The sequence below is a fragment of the Lonchura striata genome, chromosome 8 (genome assembly GCF_050655825.1).
Source record: "Lonchura striata isolate lonStrDom1 chromosome 8, ASM5065582v1, whole genome shotgun sequence".
Classification (NCBI taxonomy): Eukaryota; Metazoa; Chordata; class Aves; order Passeriformes; family Estrildidae; genus Lonchura; species Lonchura striata.
In genome coordinates this window covers 6723353-6739254 of record NC_140710.1, presented here as the reverse complement: position 1 = coordinate 6739254, position 15902 = coordinate 6723353, and the positions used below count along the sequence as shown (strand labels likewise).

At 53.2% G+C, this 15902-nt stretch overlaps 2 protein-coding genes across 5 annotated transcripts; one reads left to right on the top strand and one right to left on the bottom strand.

Annotated features, from left to right (window-relative positions):
• Positions 1 to 7018: 7018 nt before the first annotated feature.
• DMRTA2 (DMRT like family A2) lies at positions 7019 to 10204 on the bottom strand. The gene is made up of 2 exons (XM_031505487.3): positions 8899 to 10204; positions 7019 to 8753 (listed from the first exon to the last, which is right to left on the bottom strand). Exons 1-2 carry the CDS (start codon positions 9389 to 9391, stop codon positions 7876 to 7878), a joined length of 1371 nt encoding a protein of 456 aa, XP_031361347.1. The 5' UTR covers positions 9392 to 10204; the 3' UTR covers positions 7019 to 7875.
• Positions 10205 to 10299: 95 nt separating this feature from the next.
• On the top strand, positions 10300 to 13268 carry LOC146766738 (uncharacterized). 4 transcript variants are annotated; one of them, XM_085586278.1, is made up of 7 exons: positions 10300 to 10545; positions 10781 to 10819; positions 10923 to 11016; positions 11140 to 11246; positions 11905 to 11994; positions 12814 to 12883; positions 13020 to 13268. In XM_085586278.1, exons 3-7 carry the CDS (start codon positions 10939 to 10941, stop codon positions 13146 to 13148), a joined length of 474 nt encoding a protein of 157 aa, XP_085442404.1. In that variant the 5' UTR covers positions 10300 to 10545; positions 10781 to 10819; positions 10923 to 10938; the 3' UTR covers positions 13149 to 13268. The 4 variants fall into 4 exon arrangements, 2 of the variants coding, with proteins under 2 accessions (XP_085442404.1, XP_085442405.1); XM_085586279.1 differs by having other exon boundaries at positions 10301 to 10545; positions 13000 to 13268; XR_014957024.1 differs by lacking the exon at positions 11140 to 11246 and having other exon boundaries at positions 10303 to 10545; positions 12814 to 13268.
• The last annotated feature ends 2634 nt before the right edge of the window (positions 13269 to 15902 follow it).

The window sequence follows — 15902 nt, the reverse complement described above, 5'->3', positions numbered from 1 at the left end:
AAGTCCCTCAGTGATGGTGACACACATGACAGTGCCTTTGCCAGCTTCTCCAAGTGCCTGGCATGAGTGTGAGGTACACCCTGAGCATTTGGAAATGTTTACACTCCCAGTAAATTATAGTTGGGTTAACTCATTCATCTGGTGTGCTTTGGGCAACAGATTATATTTGTAAACCACATGATGGGCTAATTTTCCCCCAAATCCACCTACCAGCAATTCTTATGTTTTATGCTACCAGCAATTCTTATGTTTCTAGATATTTTCCAATGGATCTGAAAACAGAAATTCAGTTAGTGTTTTGATACCCTTTTCACCATTGAACAGAAAAAACATTATAATATAATTATTGTAGAAAAGAGGCCCTGAATACCCTTTTCTGCTCCCTTCTGGTGACATGAAGCTCTCATGGAGAAGGGTAGTTTTTTTTGAGAGGCTGGAGCCATGTGTTCCTTGCCAAATCTACTGGAGCCATTCTCCTACTCTTGGCCTTACTGCATCAAGATTACTTTCTGTGTCAAAGTAAAGCTTCAATAATGTGGATAAAAAGAATGATTAGAGAAATCAAATATAATTCATCCCTCTAAGCAGGAAAAAAAGCCAGGCATCTCATAACACACATTCTAGCACACTGGACAGAGCATTGCAATTTTAGTCCTGTGTGCCTGATCATTTGACATTTACTCCTATTGAACAGGCCCTTAATTAGATTCTCCTGCCAGAATAAGATATCTGACTCTCCCCTTACAAAGCAAAGGCTCTCCAAAGTTATAATCTCCACTACCTGCCCCATTCATTTAGCTGTAAATATCTATGGCTAACCTTGCAAGCAGGAGATTTAGAAAACTCAGGAAATCCATAGGTCCTACCCAAGGTAAACCACGGGCTTCCCCAAGCTATGAGAGGAAATCAATATCCCATATCCCCCTTACAAGGAAGCGAGGTAGTGCTTTGATACCTTTGTTCCCTGTAAAGCTGTTTCACTGCCGAGTCCTCCTGCACAAATCCCAGCTCCTCCTCGCTGTCTCCTCCTGGTTAGAGGCTCGTGGTCTCTGTCTGGATCCAGCTCCCTTTAGCAGGGGTCATACTCCCCTCCTTCCCCTGACTCCAGGTCCTGCTGACCTTGAAGTCCCTTTCAGGATTTGCTGAATGTTTTATAGGGGCCCTGCCTTGCTGGCCCTGCCTCTGTCTCAATGAATTTCTGTGAACCTCTCCTATATTCTGATCCAGGGCTAGTACCCCATTTCACTTCCAAACATCTGATTTTAGCAACAACCTTAGCATTTTAAAGCCAGCCAGTCTTGTTAAATCTCTCTGTAAACATAAACCCCAAGCAGATCTTTTTAAAAGCCTTTGTAATTCATGCTTTCCATCTGCCTGTCAGACCACATGAAAAGATCCACTCTATGTTTCTGGTTTCCTTTCCACTTCCCTCTTCTCCTCGGGAGCCTGCCCTGCTGTCATGAACCTACTAAAATTTGCACAGATCCTGCCCATCTATTATATTTTCCCAGTTAAACAGGCAAATACTTGCTGATGATATATAAGGCAGATCTGTAACTACTGATGGGTAATAAGACTTTGGATGACCTGCTTTCAAGGGATTTCTATATCTTTTTTCTGAATTTTTTTCTATGGTTTTATCCACTTACTTTTTATCTACTCATGTATTGAGGGGAAAAAAATAAGTTTTTAGAAACAACATTAGCATAACTTTTATAAACTACACAGCACATTAATAAGATCCAAAACAAGAAAGGAGGGAATATAAAACAGAAAAAAAAAACCCTTGTCTGAATTCCTACTAGCTGCAAAAAACGTTCTCACACAGAGAACATGCCAAAGGATTCACCCTTACTCCTCACAGATCTGCATTACAAGGTTTTTGTGTGAAGTCAGGAACCACATAGCACCATCTCTTACAGAAAATTAATCCACAAACCAATATATGACAAGATTTTGCTCTTCCAGGCCATCAAAACAGGGCTTTCAGGAAGCAATGCTTTCCCCCCTGTAGTTTAGAGTTCGAAAGGATTTAAGATAAGACCTAAGACTTCAGCTCCCACATACAGGTAAATCCAATACTGCAAAAAACAGCATTCCGAACATAATTATCCCCCAGGCAGGTGTCTCATCATGCCCTTGTCCACTTCTGCCAGATTCATACCTGGAGTGAAGAGGAACACATGCTTATGCCAGCTTCTGGATTGAACAGGCCTCAGACCAGACTTCATTATGGTCATAAGTGTTTACCAAACAGCCTGTTGCAGTTAAAGCTATCAGTAGCAGCCTGGTCTTTCAGCATTTTCATCTCTCTCGATGTACTTGCTTCCACATGACCAATCAGTGAGTCACCGTGAGAACAGCCAGCACTGTTCTACACCAGCAGCCCCTTGCTCAGCCTTGGTCTTCATTTGAGTGTTCGTGTAATTGAGCCTCCTGACCCCTGAGCAGCACCTGAGAACACTAATCTGAAATTAGGGACTTTCTGTCTTTTCCTTGAAAATGCAAATCCCACCATTCAGGACCACCTTACCCAGCCTGTGCAGAGCATAACCAAGACTTAAAGGTTCCCTCAGGAAAAACACATATATAGATATTATATATATTATTATAATATTAGGTAATGCACAGCAATTGATGCATTTTCATCTTACTCCTGTAACATAGACACCAAGATGTTATTTTAGTGAATCTTAATTATTTACACAGCTCTTAATACTGCATCCCAGTTCTCCATTAGCTCTTGTGAGCCTAAGACCCCATCAGCCCCTTGCCCTGTTCTTCTCTTCTGGAATTCACCCCTTCCCTCCTCTACACCCTTCTTTTACCTTTAGGCGTTATCCAGCACCAGAATTTCTTGCCAATATACCTTCTCCAGCTGTTTTCCTCGCATCGCTGCTGGGCAGGGTGAGGCAGTTCATCCCCGCACCCTTTAACTTCTTCGTCCCCCGGGGCAGGTCCCTCGCATTAACAGCACCTCCCCCGCATCAGCACCGCACCCTCCTTCCTTTGCCGCCGCACTCAGTAATTCCCACCAAACCCATACCCGGCCACACAATTTAACAGTGAATTCAAGGCCCAGGGGCACTGCCCGGCTCCCGGGGCTCCGCTGGCCGAGCCCCGGCCGCTCCCGGGGAAAGGCAGCAGCAGCTCCCGCTGCGCATCATCCGCCGGCCCGGCGGTGGCCGTGGCTCCCTGGGTCAGCAGCATCTCTTCCGTTGGTTACTAGATTCCCTAATTACATAGAAATGAGGGGTAGTGGCTGGAAAGGAATAATTTTCAGGTTAAAGTGTGTGTTTAAATTAATTATCTTTTTTTTTTTTTTTTTTTTTTTTTTGACGAAGTGGGTTTTTTCCCCAGTAAATTCGTTTTGGAGATTGGATACAAACCAGCTTTGTGGAGTTTCAGGGGTTTTTTTCCCGTGCCTTTTAGTTTCCGAATTTACGGCTAACGGCGGGTTTGTGGAGGTTTTTTGTGGTTTTGTTTTGTTTTTGTTTTTGTTTTCTTTCTAATAAAAAGGTAGAGAAGAATAAAGAGGAAACTGAAAGGAACAGTAACAGGGGGGAAATATTCTTTTGCAACGGTGTATTAGTATTTCTGTCGAAATGAGAGATGGAAATCGGAATGAATTTTCACGTGCCTCAATTGGTGCTAAAGGCAGCAGAAAACGATAAAACACTCCGTTCCTCTCCCGGTGTAACTCCGCGTCCCTCGTTCCATCTGTTGAGTTCCAGACGTGCCGCTGCTCCCCCGGGGCTCCCTGGAAGCCTCCGCCGGCTCTTCCTACGGAGCTGCTCCTCCTCGTTTCTTCCACCTGCTTAATCACATTTAAATATATTAAATACTTTCCCATTGTTGTTCTGGCATAGGAGTAATTGCCGCAGTTGCCATGGGGATGTTATGACAACACGGGGGGGATGCCCGCGCCGTGAGAAGAGGCAGAGGTGTCCCCTCGCCGGGGGACGTGGGAAGTTCGTGCGCCTGACACCGGCGCTGCGCTCCCGCCGATGAGATCAGCCCGGGAGCCGCGGGGTACCTGGTGTCACCCCCGCCCAGGGGAGCACGGAGGAGGGATGGCCGGGAGCGGGGCCGAGGGGTGGGACGGTGAGAGCCGCGTTCCCTCAAACGCTGCCACCGCGGCAGCTGTGTTTGCTCAGCGCCGGCACAAAAGGCTGCCCCGCCCGTGAGAGGCACCCAGGGCCGGCCCATGCCATGCCATGCCATGCCATGCCATGCCATGCCATGCCATGCCATGCCATGCCATCCCATCCCATCCCATCCCATCCCATCCCATCCCATCCCATCCCATCCCTCCTCTCCTCTCCGGGCAGCGCCGGGATGCGGGGTGGTTTCCAGCTTGGGAAACGGGGCAGCGAGTCCCGGCACAAGGGCGCAGCGCTCCCGTGGCCGCGGGAAAGACGGAGCGGGACTCGGGGCTCGCTCCTCGGTCTCCAGTAAAACAGCTCATCCATGTCCCCGCTGGAGCGGCCCTGGCTGCCCAGGGCGCCGCGGGGAAGCAGGGCCACCACCCTTCCCTGTCGTGGGTGTCCCCCTGGCCCCAGCAGCGGACAGGAGAAGCGACCCCAGCCCGCTCCGAGCCTCCTCCAGCCGCGGGGCCCGGCAGGCAGCCGGCTGTGCGGAGGGGTGGGGAAGAGGCGGCTCTGGGAAGCGTGGGAGGGTAGCGGGGTTCCCCCCTCAGGCTGCAAACCAAACTGGCCAGCCTGGAAAAGGCCGCCCCGCTGCCCTCCCCGGCCCCGCTCAGCCCCAGCCGGGCCCGGCCGGGCTGCTGCGCCTGCCTGGCAGCGAGCACGGCGCGGGGAGGTTCATTTTAGGTGAAGGAATGTCATTTCGCTACTAAATGGTTAGTCTAATTTGATCTTTATTATGCTGTGGATTAGGACTGATTCATATTAAACACGAGTGCAGTTAATATAACTCTGGAACGTGTCCCGCTGTATGTACAGCAGCCGCTGCTACAGCTCCGCCGCTTCCTGCGACCCATGGATTAAGATTTAATTAACAGGGAAGTTTGCGAGCGCTCGCCCGCAGCCTCTCTGCTTCACAAATAATTTATACTCGGTTCCGCCGATTTTTATTCAAGTGACAGCATTTTATTTTACTCTAAAAGGGACCTGAATATTTTATGTTCTGCCAGAGGCTTCTGTATACGAACCGCTCCGAGGCAGCTCCAAACGCAAGGGGCTTTTTTCTTTTTTTTTTTTTTTCTTTTAAATCTGTAGGAATTACTTTAGTACGATAATTTATCAGACTCTCACCCCTCCTCCCTCCTCCTACTCCCCCCCAGTCTAACTGCCTAAACTACCCATATGAAAGTTAATCGTCGTGATCCCCATTGTCGGTTGTATAAATCCAAGCTCAAGCCAACCTCCAAGACACGGCAACAATTCTGATAAATTGTCCTGCTCGCCTAACTACACAAGAATGGCTTTCATAATTAAAAGGGGAGCTGAGTTAAATCAACAGCTCCTAAGCCTTTCTCAACAGGGCTAGAATAGGAGAAATGTGGCGACCTGATTTCTTTAAGTAGCAGCTCTTTGTAGCCCGTTCATAATCCTAGATATGGAAACCCATCCTGCACAAAGTCAGCTGCCAACCAAAAAAGAAAAAAAAATAGAAAAAAAGTTTATTCAGATGCTCAACGTCCATCTTTTTTTTTTTTTCCTCAGTCTAACATAACCCTAGCACTTTATAACCAAACAGACAACTCCTTTTCCAATTAAAGTGGAATTAGGAAACTCAATCAAATTAGCTCACTATTAAAGCCCTTCTTTATTAAACCGTTTTATTGTAGTAATATTAAGTTTCACCCACTCTTGGAACACGAGACTTTAAAAAGTTTCCCTTACGATATTGATTTGGCTGCTCCCAGGATGGACTGGGGTCAAAAGTATTTGCCTAGGTGTGATCTGCAATATTTACTTACTTTTTTGTTGGGGTCTTGTTTTGGATTTGATTTTGGGTTTTGGGGAGATTTTTTAAAGAAAATCGTAAAATTGTATCCAAGTTGATCAACCGCATGCAGGATTGAAGAATTGCGTTTTGATGCAATTTGATTTTACCCAGGAGCTTCCCTCCATAGCTGCGGCAGGACTCCTGTCCTCCCAGCCCCACCAGTATATTAACTGGTTGGTAGGAGCCGTGCTGGCAGCTCCCAGCCAATGTTTACACAGTTATATTTGAAGTGAGAAAGTAAACAGTCCAGCTGTGCCACGGAGCGGTTCGCTGGGATTAGGTTTCCATACCAACCAACTTTAGGAGCTTTTACAGTCTTAATTCAACCATGCACTGAACTTGTTCTTTGTGAGTAATAGTTTTCCTGGGCCAAACACTCCCAGGACTGGCAAGAAAGTCACGCTCCGGCCTTCGGGGATCCCTTCTCGGGATGCACGGGGGCACGCCCGCTGCCCCCCGCTCATCCCAATACAGAAATAAATAGAGGCAGGAAAGCCCTACTTACTTTTTGATCTCGGAGAACATTTGGACACCATTACCAAAAAAAAAAAAAAAAAAAAAAAAGAGAGAGAAAAGAAAAAAAGCCACGCAAGTAGCCTTTACCCATGGATGAGGGTGAAGGACACACAACTCTGAAAACAGAGAAACCTTCCCTGCACTGATTTTAACTCATCCACCTCTGCCGCAAACGCACATTTACATTCTAAAAAAAGTCATTATTATCAATCCCTGTTCTTATTTTGACACAAAAAACACTTGAACGGCACAATCCGATTTCAGATACAAGGGGTAAAACCTTATTGCTGCTACACAACCCGCAGTTCGCAAGGTGGGATTTGATTTAACCAGGCTTCTCTTTGCGACGATGCCAAATTTCCAAATTTCCTAAATATGTCAAAAAACATCAAGATATCAAGGGAAGAAATCCTGCTTAAATTTATACCTCTGTTGGTTTTTGGGGGATTTTTTTTTTTCTGCAGGCATAAATAAGAAAAAGACCAGAAATAAATGTATTTGACAATTTCAGTTGATAAGGAATTTGCTCTTGCTTGTTCGCTTCATTTTTATTTATAAATTTATCTGAAGAATATCTAGTTTGACCATGATAAAAATGTAGTAAACATGTTTGTACTATTTGCATAAACTCCTTTAAATATTGAATGTACTTGTCAAATGAATTTCCCATTAACACATTTCCATAATCTCATAAAATACCACTTACCATTCATAAGACCGATTTTTTTTTTAATAGAAAATAACATTTATTTCTATGAAATGGAAACACAGAATTACCTGTTAGAAACAGCAAGAAGTTTGCTACATCGGAACAAGAAAGCAATTTTCTTGCAGATCACAAATGAAGGAGGTTTATTAAACCATCATACACCATTGGCGCCAGGGTCCTACGGACAGTTACAAATATATCTACTTTCCAATGTTATATACAGACCGCAACGTTTCTGGGGGCGAGAAGGAAAAGGTTTTCAATTTGACAATGTTTCATCTATATGCCTGGTAAGTATTACAATGCGCTGCCTAACCTTTAGCTTAACGTTAATACCAAGTTCACCTACGAGTTACATTAATAACTTAGATTTCCATTTTATAACATTATACACTTGCTAGTATACATATATATATATGTATGTGTGTGGGAAAGAGCGCGCGTGTGTGTGCACACCCCACAACGCGCTGAGGATATCCATGCTTATGGCCATAAGCAACGAAGAGCGACTCATGTCTGGACAATGAAAAGTGCACCTTTATCACCTTAATACACCTACGCCTGTCCGCGCCGGGCTCTGCACGCAACCACCGCCTGCACGGAGGGGAGGAAGCCACCCGCGTCCGTCCACCCGTGCCTACCTAGCTACCTCTACACAGACGAGCTTTAGGAAGCTGCTATTGCTTCTCGGGGGTGTTGTTGACCATGGGCCCGTAGAGCCCGCTGGAGTACACCTGCTCCTTGTGCACGGCGGAGCGGTCCCGCATCAGGTCGCTGAAGGCGTAGTCCACGGGCGGCCGGAACCCCAGCGTGGGCATCAGCCCGGCCGTGGAGTAGGGGGTCATGAAGGCCAGTCCCCGGCTGTGCGCCGAGTAGGCGAGGCGCAGCGGGTTCAGTCCCAGGTGGGTGCCCAGGGGGTAGGCGCCGGCCTCGGCCCCGAAGTGCGTGGCGTTGGGCTGCAGCGGGGAGAACGCGGAGCGGCTGCCCAGCGTGCCGATGGCCGGGGCCATGGCGCCGGCGATCAAGGGCCGGTGGTGGGCGGCGGCGGCGGCGGGGGTGGGCGGCAGGCCCTGCAAGGCGCCGTCCCGGGCCCAGCCCTCCTCGGGGCCCTTCTCCGGGCCGCGGTTGTTGAGGATCTGCTCGATGGCCTGTACCACGTCCCCGCCGCAGCCCTGCAGCACCAGCTCCAGCACGCTGCGCTTGTGCGCCGGGAAGACGCGCGTCAGGATGTCGATGGGAGTCCGCTGCCGGCCGCCGGCCGAGGGCGACGGGTCCTGCTCGTCCTTGTCCGCCTCCGAGCCCGAGTCCGAGCCCAGCGGGCTGATGGAGCCCGGGCTCTCCTCCCCCTCCTTCGGGCCCTTGGAGACGGGAGAGCTCAGGAAGGACTCGCCGTCCCCGTTCTCCGAGCCCGAGCCGTGGCGAGCATCCGGGGAGGAGGTGCCGGGCACGGACTCGCCGTCCGGGGAGAGGGGCTTCCCGCCCGCCTGTTGCGGGGTGACGGCGCGGCTCGGCAGCAGCGTCTTGGGGAACAGCTCGAACTTCTGCATCTTGGACTCTGCGGGTCGGGGGTGCAGAAGGAAGAGACCGTCAGTGGGGCTGCCCCTGGCGGGCCCCGCGGAGCGCCCCGCTCATCTCCCGCCGCCTCTCCAGGCCCCTTCCTCCCATCACCCCCGCTCCGAGGGCACCCAGCGCGGCCTTACCTGAGGCGCCGGCGCCTCCCTCGCCGCCGGCCCCGGCGCAGACGGAGCCGAACACCTCGTACGCGGGCCGGGGCGGGATGATGCCGTTGGCGGCCGCCAGCGCCAGCCCCTCGGCCGTGCCGTAGAGCAGCTGGAGCTCGCGGGCCTCGTTCTCCTCCTGCGCCTGCTGCCGGCGCAGCGCCACCTGAGCGGCCATGACGCGCTGGCGCTCGGCGATGAGGGTGCACTTGGCGCACATGCAGTCCTTCCAGCGGCAGTACCGCTTGTGGCCCTTCAGCGCCGACACCACCCCGTGGTTGCGGCACCGGGCGCACTTGGGCGTCCGCGGGTACTTCTCGGCCGCCCGCAGCAGCAGCGGCGGCGCCCGCAGCAAGCTCCCGGCCACGCTCACCGGCAGCGTGGCCGCCGCCGCGGCCGCCGCCGCCGCCACCGAGCTGGGGGGCACCGGGGGGGGCGCGGCGGGGACGCTCGGCAGCTCCGACCGCAGCTCCATCCCGGCGAGCCCGCCCCGAGAGAGCGGCCCCCCCTCCCCGGCCTCCCCCAAAGCGACGCGGGGCGGGGGAGCCCCTGCGCCGCAGCCGCGCCCGGGCGCGGAGAGGCTCCCGTCGCCTTCAAGCGCAATCACGAGTGGGGGGCACACAGAGCCCCGGGAGCGGGCATGCAAACCCCAGCGCCCGTCCTCTCGCCTCGCTCGACTCCCCCGGCCCCCCGCACCAGCACACGGCCCCGGAGCGGGGTTCAAGTGAGGAGGGGCCCGTCGGGAGCCGTTCCGCGCCCTCCTCCCCTCCGCGCCCGAAAAGCAAAGCTAACACAAGAAAATCCAAGAAAACTTAGATCACTCTCGCTTCCTTGCTCTCCGTGCGCATCTGGCGGGGCAGCACCAAGTTCATCGCGCCAGGCTCAAAGCCGACCTCTCCCGTCCGCTCTTGCGGGGTCGCCGCTCCCCACGGCGCCCCGGTGCAACCGGAGCTGCTCGCTAAGCTCCGTTCCCCCGTCCCCCTGCAACTGCGGCCACAGACTAGCAGCGTCCCTCCAAAGAACAATCCGGCACCTTCAACGACAGGATCCCTCGCCACGAGCCGCAGAGGCTAAAATCCAGCAGAGAATAGCGGGGAAAGAAAAAAAAAAAAAAAAGCCACCCCGTCTCCCGAGCAGCACCTCCGCAGCCGGGCGAGCCCGGAGCGGGCGGGCAGAGCGGCGGTGGGGCCGGGCCGGGCCGGGGCGGGCGCGGAGCCCCGCGGGACGCGGCGCGGCCGGAGCGGAGCGGAGCGCGCTGCCCGCCGCGCCGCACTCGCGCTATTGTTGCGGCCCGCGTTGCCATTAGGCAACATTTGACAACAATGTGGCGCCTGCCATTGGCCAGGGCCCGCGGGCGCCGCGCTGATTGGCCGCCCCGCGCTCCGCCGCGGCCGCCCGAGCGCGCCGCGCCCGCGGAGCGCCGGGAGCGTCCGGGGGGCACCGCGGGGACAGCGGGGCAGCGTGGGCGTGCCTGGAAACACGGCCCGCTCCCCCGCCACCTGAGAGTTGGGCCCTCTTTTCCTTTCCTTTTTTATAAATTCGTTGGGAACGGTACTTGCCAACCGTTTGATTTTTTTTTTCCCCCTGGGTGTTACTTGTCAAAAGAGGAGGGGGAATATGCTGTGAAAGGTGACAGTTCAATTTATGGTCTCTCCCCTCCCCTTGGAGATTTTGTTTTATGATCGTACGTAACGATGACTCTCTCCTTCCTTCCTTCCTTCCCTCCTTCCTTCCTTCCTTCCTTCCTTCCTTCCTTCCTTCCTTCCTTCCTTCCTTCCTTCCTTCCTTCCTTCCTTCCTTCCTTCCTTCCTTCCTTCCTTCCTTCTCTCCCCTCTTCTCTCTCTCTCTCTCTCCACACTCGCAGGTGAACGTACAAGTGCTGTGGCAGCAGGAGAAGCCCGAGGTGAGTATGATTTTCCATCCTTTCTCTGCGCTTTAGCCTGGGGGAGCCCAGCCCGCCCTTCGCTCCCCAGAAAGTAAAGTTCATTCTTTCTTTCTCCTGCCAGCTGTTTGCGTGACTACATGTTCAACAGGCGCCTTCCCCGCGGGGACAATAAACCCAAGGGACTGATTTTTGAGGAGGAGGAGGCTGCCGGGCTGGTAACTGTATATTAACCCCGGAGCTTTTGTTTTAGCATCAGCCACCCGGGTTTGACGTCACCTTCGCTGGTAGCGGGAGGAGGTAGCACTTCGGTGGGAAATAACGCCGTCTCCTTTCCCCAGGGTTCTCCCCTCTCTTTCCCACGAGGGATCTCCATCCTCCTCGGCACTTTTCTTCGAAGTTTTTTTTCACATGAGTCCTTGCCCGTAGCGGGAACCGTCTGCCGGTGGTAAGGGCCTCCTCCCGCCACCTCAGCATCCCCACCTGCGCTCCCACGCCGTGAGAGCTGTTCCCGGTGCCTTCCCGGGTGGGTGCCCCGGGAGCTGCGGGCCCCGAGCCGGGGGACAGAAAGCCCCGGCACTGCTCGGAGCGTGCCGGCCCTGCCGGCCCTGCCCGCCGCTTCCTCCGCGGGCTGGAGACCGCGCAGGGCCGCGGGACAGCCCCGCTGCAGGACACGCAGCGCTCGCTGATGCTGCGATGACTTTTCCCCTTGATCACTCTCCTTCCGTGGTTGCGAAAAGCACAATTGCAGAGCCCTCCAAATGTTCAATATTTTTCTTACACTTACATCCGTCTTCCTCTTTTTTTTTTTTTTTTTTTTTTGGACACGGAATGAGCGCTTTCCTACCCGATTTTCTGCGGGCGCAGCTGCCGCCCACTCCTTGTGATTTAGGTGTTATAACACCTTTATTTAATACAGCAGCCAAGTCAAAATATCCGATTTAATTTTATTCGCAACCACTAATTTTATTCTCCAGGGAATATTACTCGAATCATCTGATTTAATTGGGAATTCGTAGAACTCGATCAGGCACAATAAGAAACATTTAAAATATTGCTATATGTTTGTTTAACATGGGGAAAATGTTCTCCCTTTTTCCTGGCAGTTTTGTTTGCGGTATCGATGGGGTTTTTTCCAGCAAATACCTTCAATTTCCCCCCCGAGGCAACCCGCCACCAACAACAACACAGGATGGGTAATGCCGATTTCCCCCATTCCCTTGTCTTCCAGCTCTGACTTCAATTAAAGGGCTGGGTTATCCTTTCCCTTTATGGCGGGTTAAAACTATCTATTTTGGAAACTACCATGGGAAAAAAAAACAAACAACAAACAGGAAAAACAAAACAAAAAAAACCAACCCAACCCAGGAATGAGTCAGTAATCAGCCAGTGAAACGCGGTGGTTTCTGTTCGGAGCCTCAGGCTCTCAGTAACATTGCAAAGGGCGGTGTTGAAGCTGGAACACACGACGTGCAGCATCTCTGTCCCAAGGCTGTTTCCTGGGCTCCTGCAGCACGGCCCCGCTCGCTGTGATACGCAGAGTTGGGGTGCGGTGTCCCAGAGCTGGGCACGTAAACGCCCAGTGCCTGTTTCTGCTGTTCGTCCGAAGCCAGCAGAGGACACCCCCAAAACACTTGGTCATGTGCTGGTTTAAAATGTTACACTCATTATCAATCCGACATCGTAAGAAAAAGGGTTTATTAAATAAAAACTTTGAAATTTCAAGAATACGTAACACAGCTCCGGAATTCAGCAAGTTCTAAGGACATTTGTCCAAATCTCCCCCGATTTCAGGGGCTCTTGACGGTTTCCCACGCCCCGCTCCTCTCCGGCCGCCCCCAGGGCCGGCAGCGGCCCCGGCAGGCGCCCGGAGCCGGAGCGGGCAGGGGGCGAAGCCGCCGCTCCCGGGAAGCGCCGTTCTTCGCCGGGGTCGCTCCAGACCCGGAGCCGAGGCCTCTTCTCGGACTCGGCACCCTGCTCCGGGCTCAGGGAGACTCTGCCTTCCCGCTTTCCAGGAGGGAAGTGACTGGAGGGGCCGCTTCCAACCGGGACCCGACTATTCCTGTGTTGCTCTTCTCTTACGAGGTGCGTTTAGAAAAGGAGAGCCCGGAATCACACTTCTCACCGGTTTGACATTTTAACAATAATAATAATTTCTCCCCTGTCCGTATTTTCCTTTGAAAACTTTCGCTGTGAACTAGACAGTGCGCACATTTCACAGATTTATTCAAACCAGCCACCCCTAAGCTGTGAGTTCGCCCGGAGCAGCAGAGGCGCGGCCAGGACTTGCCGCGGGCTCGGGGCTCTCTCCAGCTCTGTCCCGGCCTGCCAGAGCTCAGTGTGTGTGTGAGTACGGAGGAGGCAGCGGGGAGGTGGATATTGCTCTCCCCCCACCCCTCCCTTTTTCCTCCCTTCTCTCCTACTGCAATTCATTTCTGTTTGACGAGGCACAATAAAATCTTCTTGTACATCCCTGCTCCCGTGTCTTTCTGGGGGAGGGATGTTTGCTTTAGGCACGCACAGAGCAGCCGCGCTCCCGCTGCCCGGGCGGGCGTAGAAAGAGAAATTCATTTCTCCAAACCCGCTGAAATGCGACTTTAAAGCCCCCGAGACTGGTTTCGCTCCCAGCTTGGCTCTGGGAGCAACTCCCAGCGTCAAACCACGAGAGGAACTCAGGCTTGGACCCAGCTCCCCTCGTCCTCCCAGCAGGGCTGGCCGGGCCCCGCAGGAGCAGCCCGGGCTGGCACCGGGCGCTGGGCCGGCTCCAGAGAGCGGGGCGGGCGCCCTGCCCGGGCCGGGCGGGGAGAGCCGCCGACCTCCGGAGCCACCGGGGCTAAAGCGTGCTAGGGGCAACCCCACCGCGGTCAGGGCAGCCCGCGCCCTCCAGACGCGTGGAAGTCAATACTACTTCGTTACAGGGATGACCAGAGGCGCCGCGTTTCGTTGCGCGGTGCCCCGGCTGCTGCTCAGTTATCCCCGCCGGGCGTTTGACTCTGGCAGCATCCAGAAACGCCCCACGGCCCAGCGCATACGGCTGGGTCAGCCCGCTAAAACACGACAGGGGTTTAATATATTTATTCTGAAGAAGCCCCGATTTCTCCGGTGCTTCTTTCTCCCCTCACTCCCCTTGATTCACCTAAAGGCTTCCCGTTGTACGGCTGCTCCGGTGCCCAAGTTCGAGAGGGCTGCAGCAACGGTGCTGCTGCAGCTTCCCCCGGTTGCAGTAGTAAAATCTTAATTAAAAAGAGCCCGGCTATTGGTTGCCATGCGGGGGAAGGGACACGCACGCCCGCAGGCAACGCAGCCCTCGGAAGCATCCCAGAGAAATATAGTTCTTGATTAGTGTATTTTCATCTCGTTCTTAGCGGAAGACAGTTTGTAAGTACCTGCTAATGTTAGTGCTCTTTAAGGTTTCAATTGTTCTAGGGGGTTTGCCATTGACTTTTTCATTATTTACCTACTGAATCAAAGTAAGCAAATGCCATCTGTTTCCCTGCTGCTATCATCTTCACTTTTAATTATCCACCCAGCCGCCTAATAGAGATGATATTAAACTAAATCTTTTTGACATTAAAAGTAATTATCCCCAAACCAATATTACAAGAATGAAAATTACCACCACCACTACCCCCCCTTCAAGAAAAAGGCACATTCCTCCTAGTCCAGACAACCTCTTCAGATCCGGAGCGAGGAAAGGGAGACGGAACTCCCGTTAGCCCGGACTTCTCAAGTATTTGAAACATTATTAACTCGATTTCCCGGCTCCCAGTGGGGGAGGAAAAAGCGACAAGGGGGAAAGATTTGTGGAAGAACATAAGGGAAATTCGGGGCTCCGCGCACTCCTGCGCGGGCTGCTCTCCTCCCGCAGCCCGGCGGTCGTACGGGAGGAACCCACACCGGGGCCGGGACTGCCCGACCCCTCGGGGATCCGCCGGGGCCGGCGCAGGTACTCAGCCCCCGGCCTTTGGGGAGGAGCACATCCCCACGGACACGCACGGACACGCGGCCCTCGAAGGGCTTCGCCCCGTCCCGCGGCACCGGCCGCGCGCATCGCGCTGGCGTTGCGGGGACGGTCCTTAGAGGGACACTGCGATCGGGGCCGGGATGAAGGGGGCACGGCGGGTCCTCTGACAGATGGCCGCCGGCTGAATTACCTCCACAGAGTCATTTCGCTTACTCTCAGACTTCTCCGCCATTTCTCCTCCGACTCGCTTTAATATGAGCCGGAGCCGCGTCCCCCATTTCCTTTAATATGTGCTAAACTGAGCTAATTTTAATTGCATGTTTCAACTTTGCTAATTAAATAGAGTGGTCTCATTAAAAGTGACTAGGGAACAGTTTTAATTCAACCCTCTACTTTTTTAACAATCCATTATGCAACAAATCCAGGGGTAAGCCCTCCCTTTAAAAAAGCTACAGATGATTGAGTTTTTACACCTTTTTACACGCTCACAATGGGGAGACTTGACCCAACATATGTAGCGGTGGGGCCGAGCCCCCCCGGCTCCCCGGCGGGGCATCGCGACCGAGCCGCCTCGCTGCTGCTGCCCCGCCTGAGCGCGGCTGGACCCGGGGGCTTCCCGGGGCCTCCCCGCTGGAAGTGCGGAGACTATTAGCCCAGCAGAGGTTAGAGTAGCACATCCCCAAGACAGCAGACCAGGATTTGGGAAAATCGGGCTCTTTACACGCTTCATCTCTTCACCAAGTGCTCATTAGGTTGTTAACCTCTGGTTCACATGAAAGGGGCATGTGATGAATCCCCTCCCGAACAAATGGGCGCATCCCCCTTCAGGCACTGAACAAAGCCCTTAAAATAACTGCACAAGAAAGCCTTTAGTTGTTACTCTAAAATTTCTTTTCTCTGAGAGCTTGTGCCCATCTACACACACGCACACCGACACACAAGAAAGAGGAAAAAAAGTTCACACACGCAAAAATCCATCCATCACCCCTCCTCCCCCGTGTGCTGGAGCTAAAAATTAAAAATCCGTCGTCCGTCCCCAGGGCCTTCGGCGCTGGCTGATGTCCCCCGGGTTTGGCTGAGGCTCGGGCTGTGGCTTCCCAAGTAAGGGGAAGGAAATCTTAATCGCTTCAGCGGGGCGGG

Coding starts and splice junctions, on each gene's coding strand:
- DMRTA2 (XM_031505487.3), bottom strand. CDS start 9,391: ATGGAGCTGCGGTCGGAGCTGCCGAGCGTCCCCGCCGCGCCCCCCCCG. Junction 8,754..8,898: donor GGGAGGCGCCGGCGCCTCAG/GTAAGGCCGCGC, acceptor CCCGACCCGCAG/AGTCCAAGATGCAGAAGTTC.
- LOC146766738 (XM_085586278.1), top strand. CDS start 10,939: ATGTTCAACAGGCGCCTTCCCCGCGGGGACAATAAACCCAAGGGACTG. Junction 11,247..11,904: donor GCGGGAACCGTCTGCCGGTG/GTAAGGGCCTCC, acceptor TTTTCCTGGCAG/TTTTGTTTGCGGTATCGATG. Junction 12,884..13,019: donor TGTTGCTCTTCTCTTACGAG/GTGCGTTTAGAA, acceptor CACATTTCACAG/ATTTATTCAAACCAGCCACC.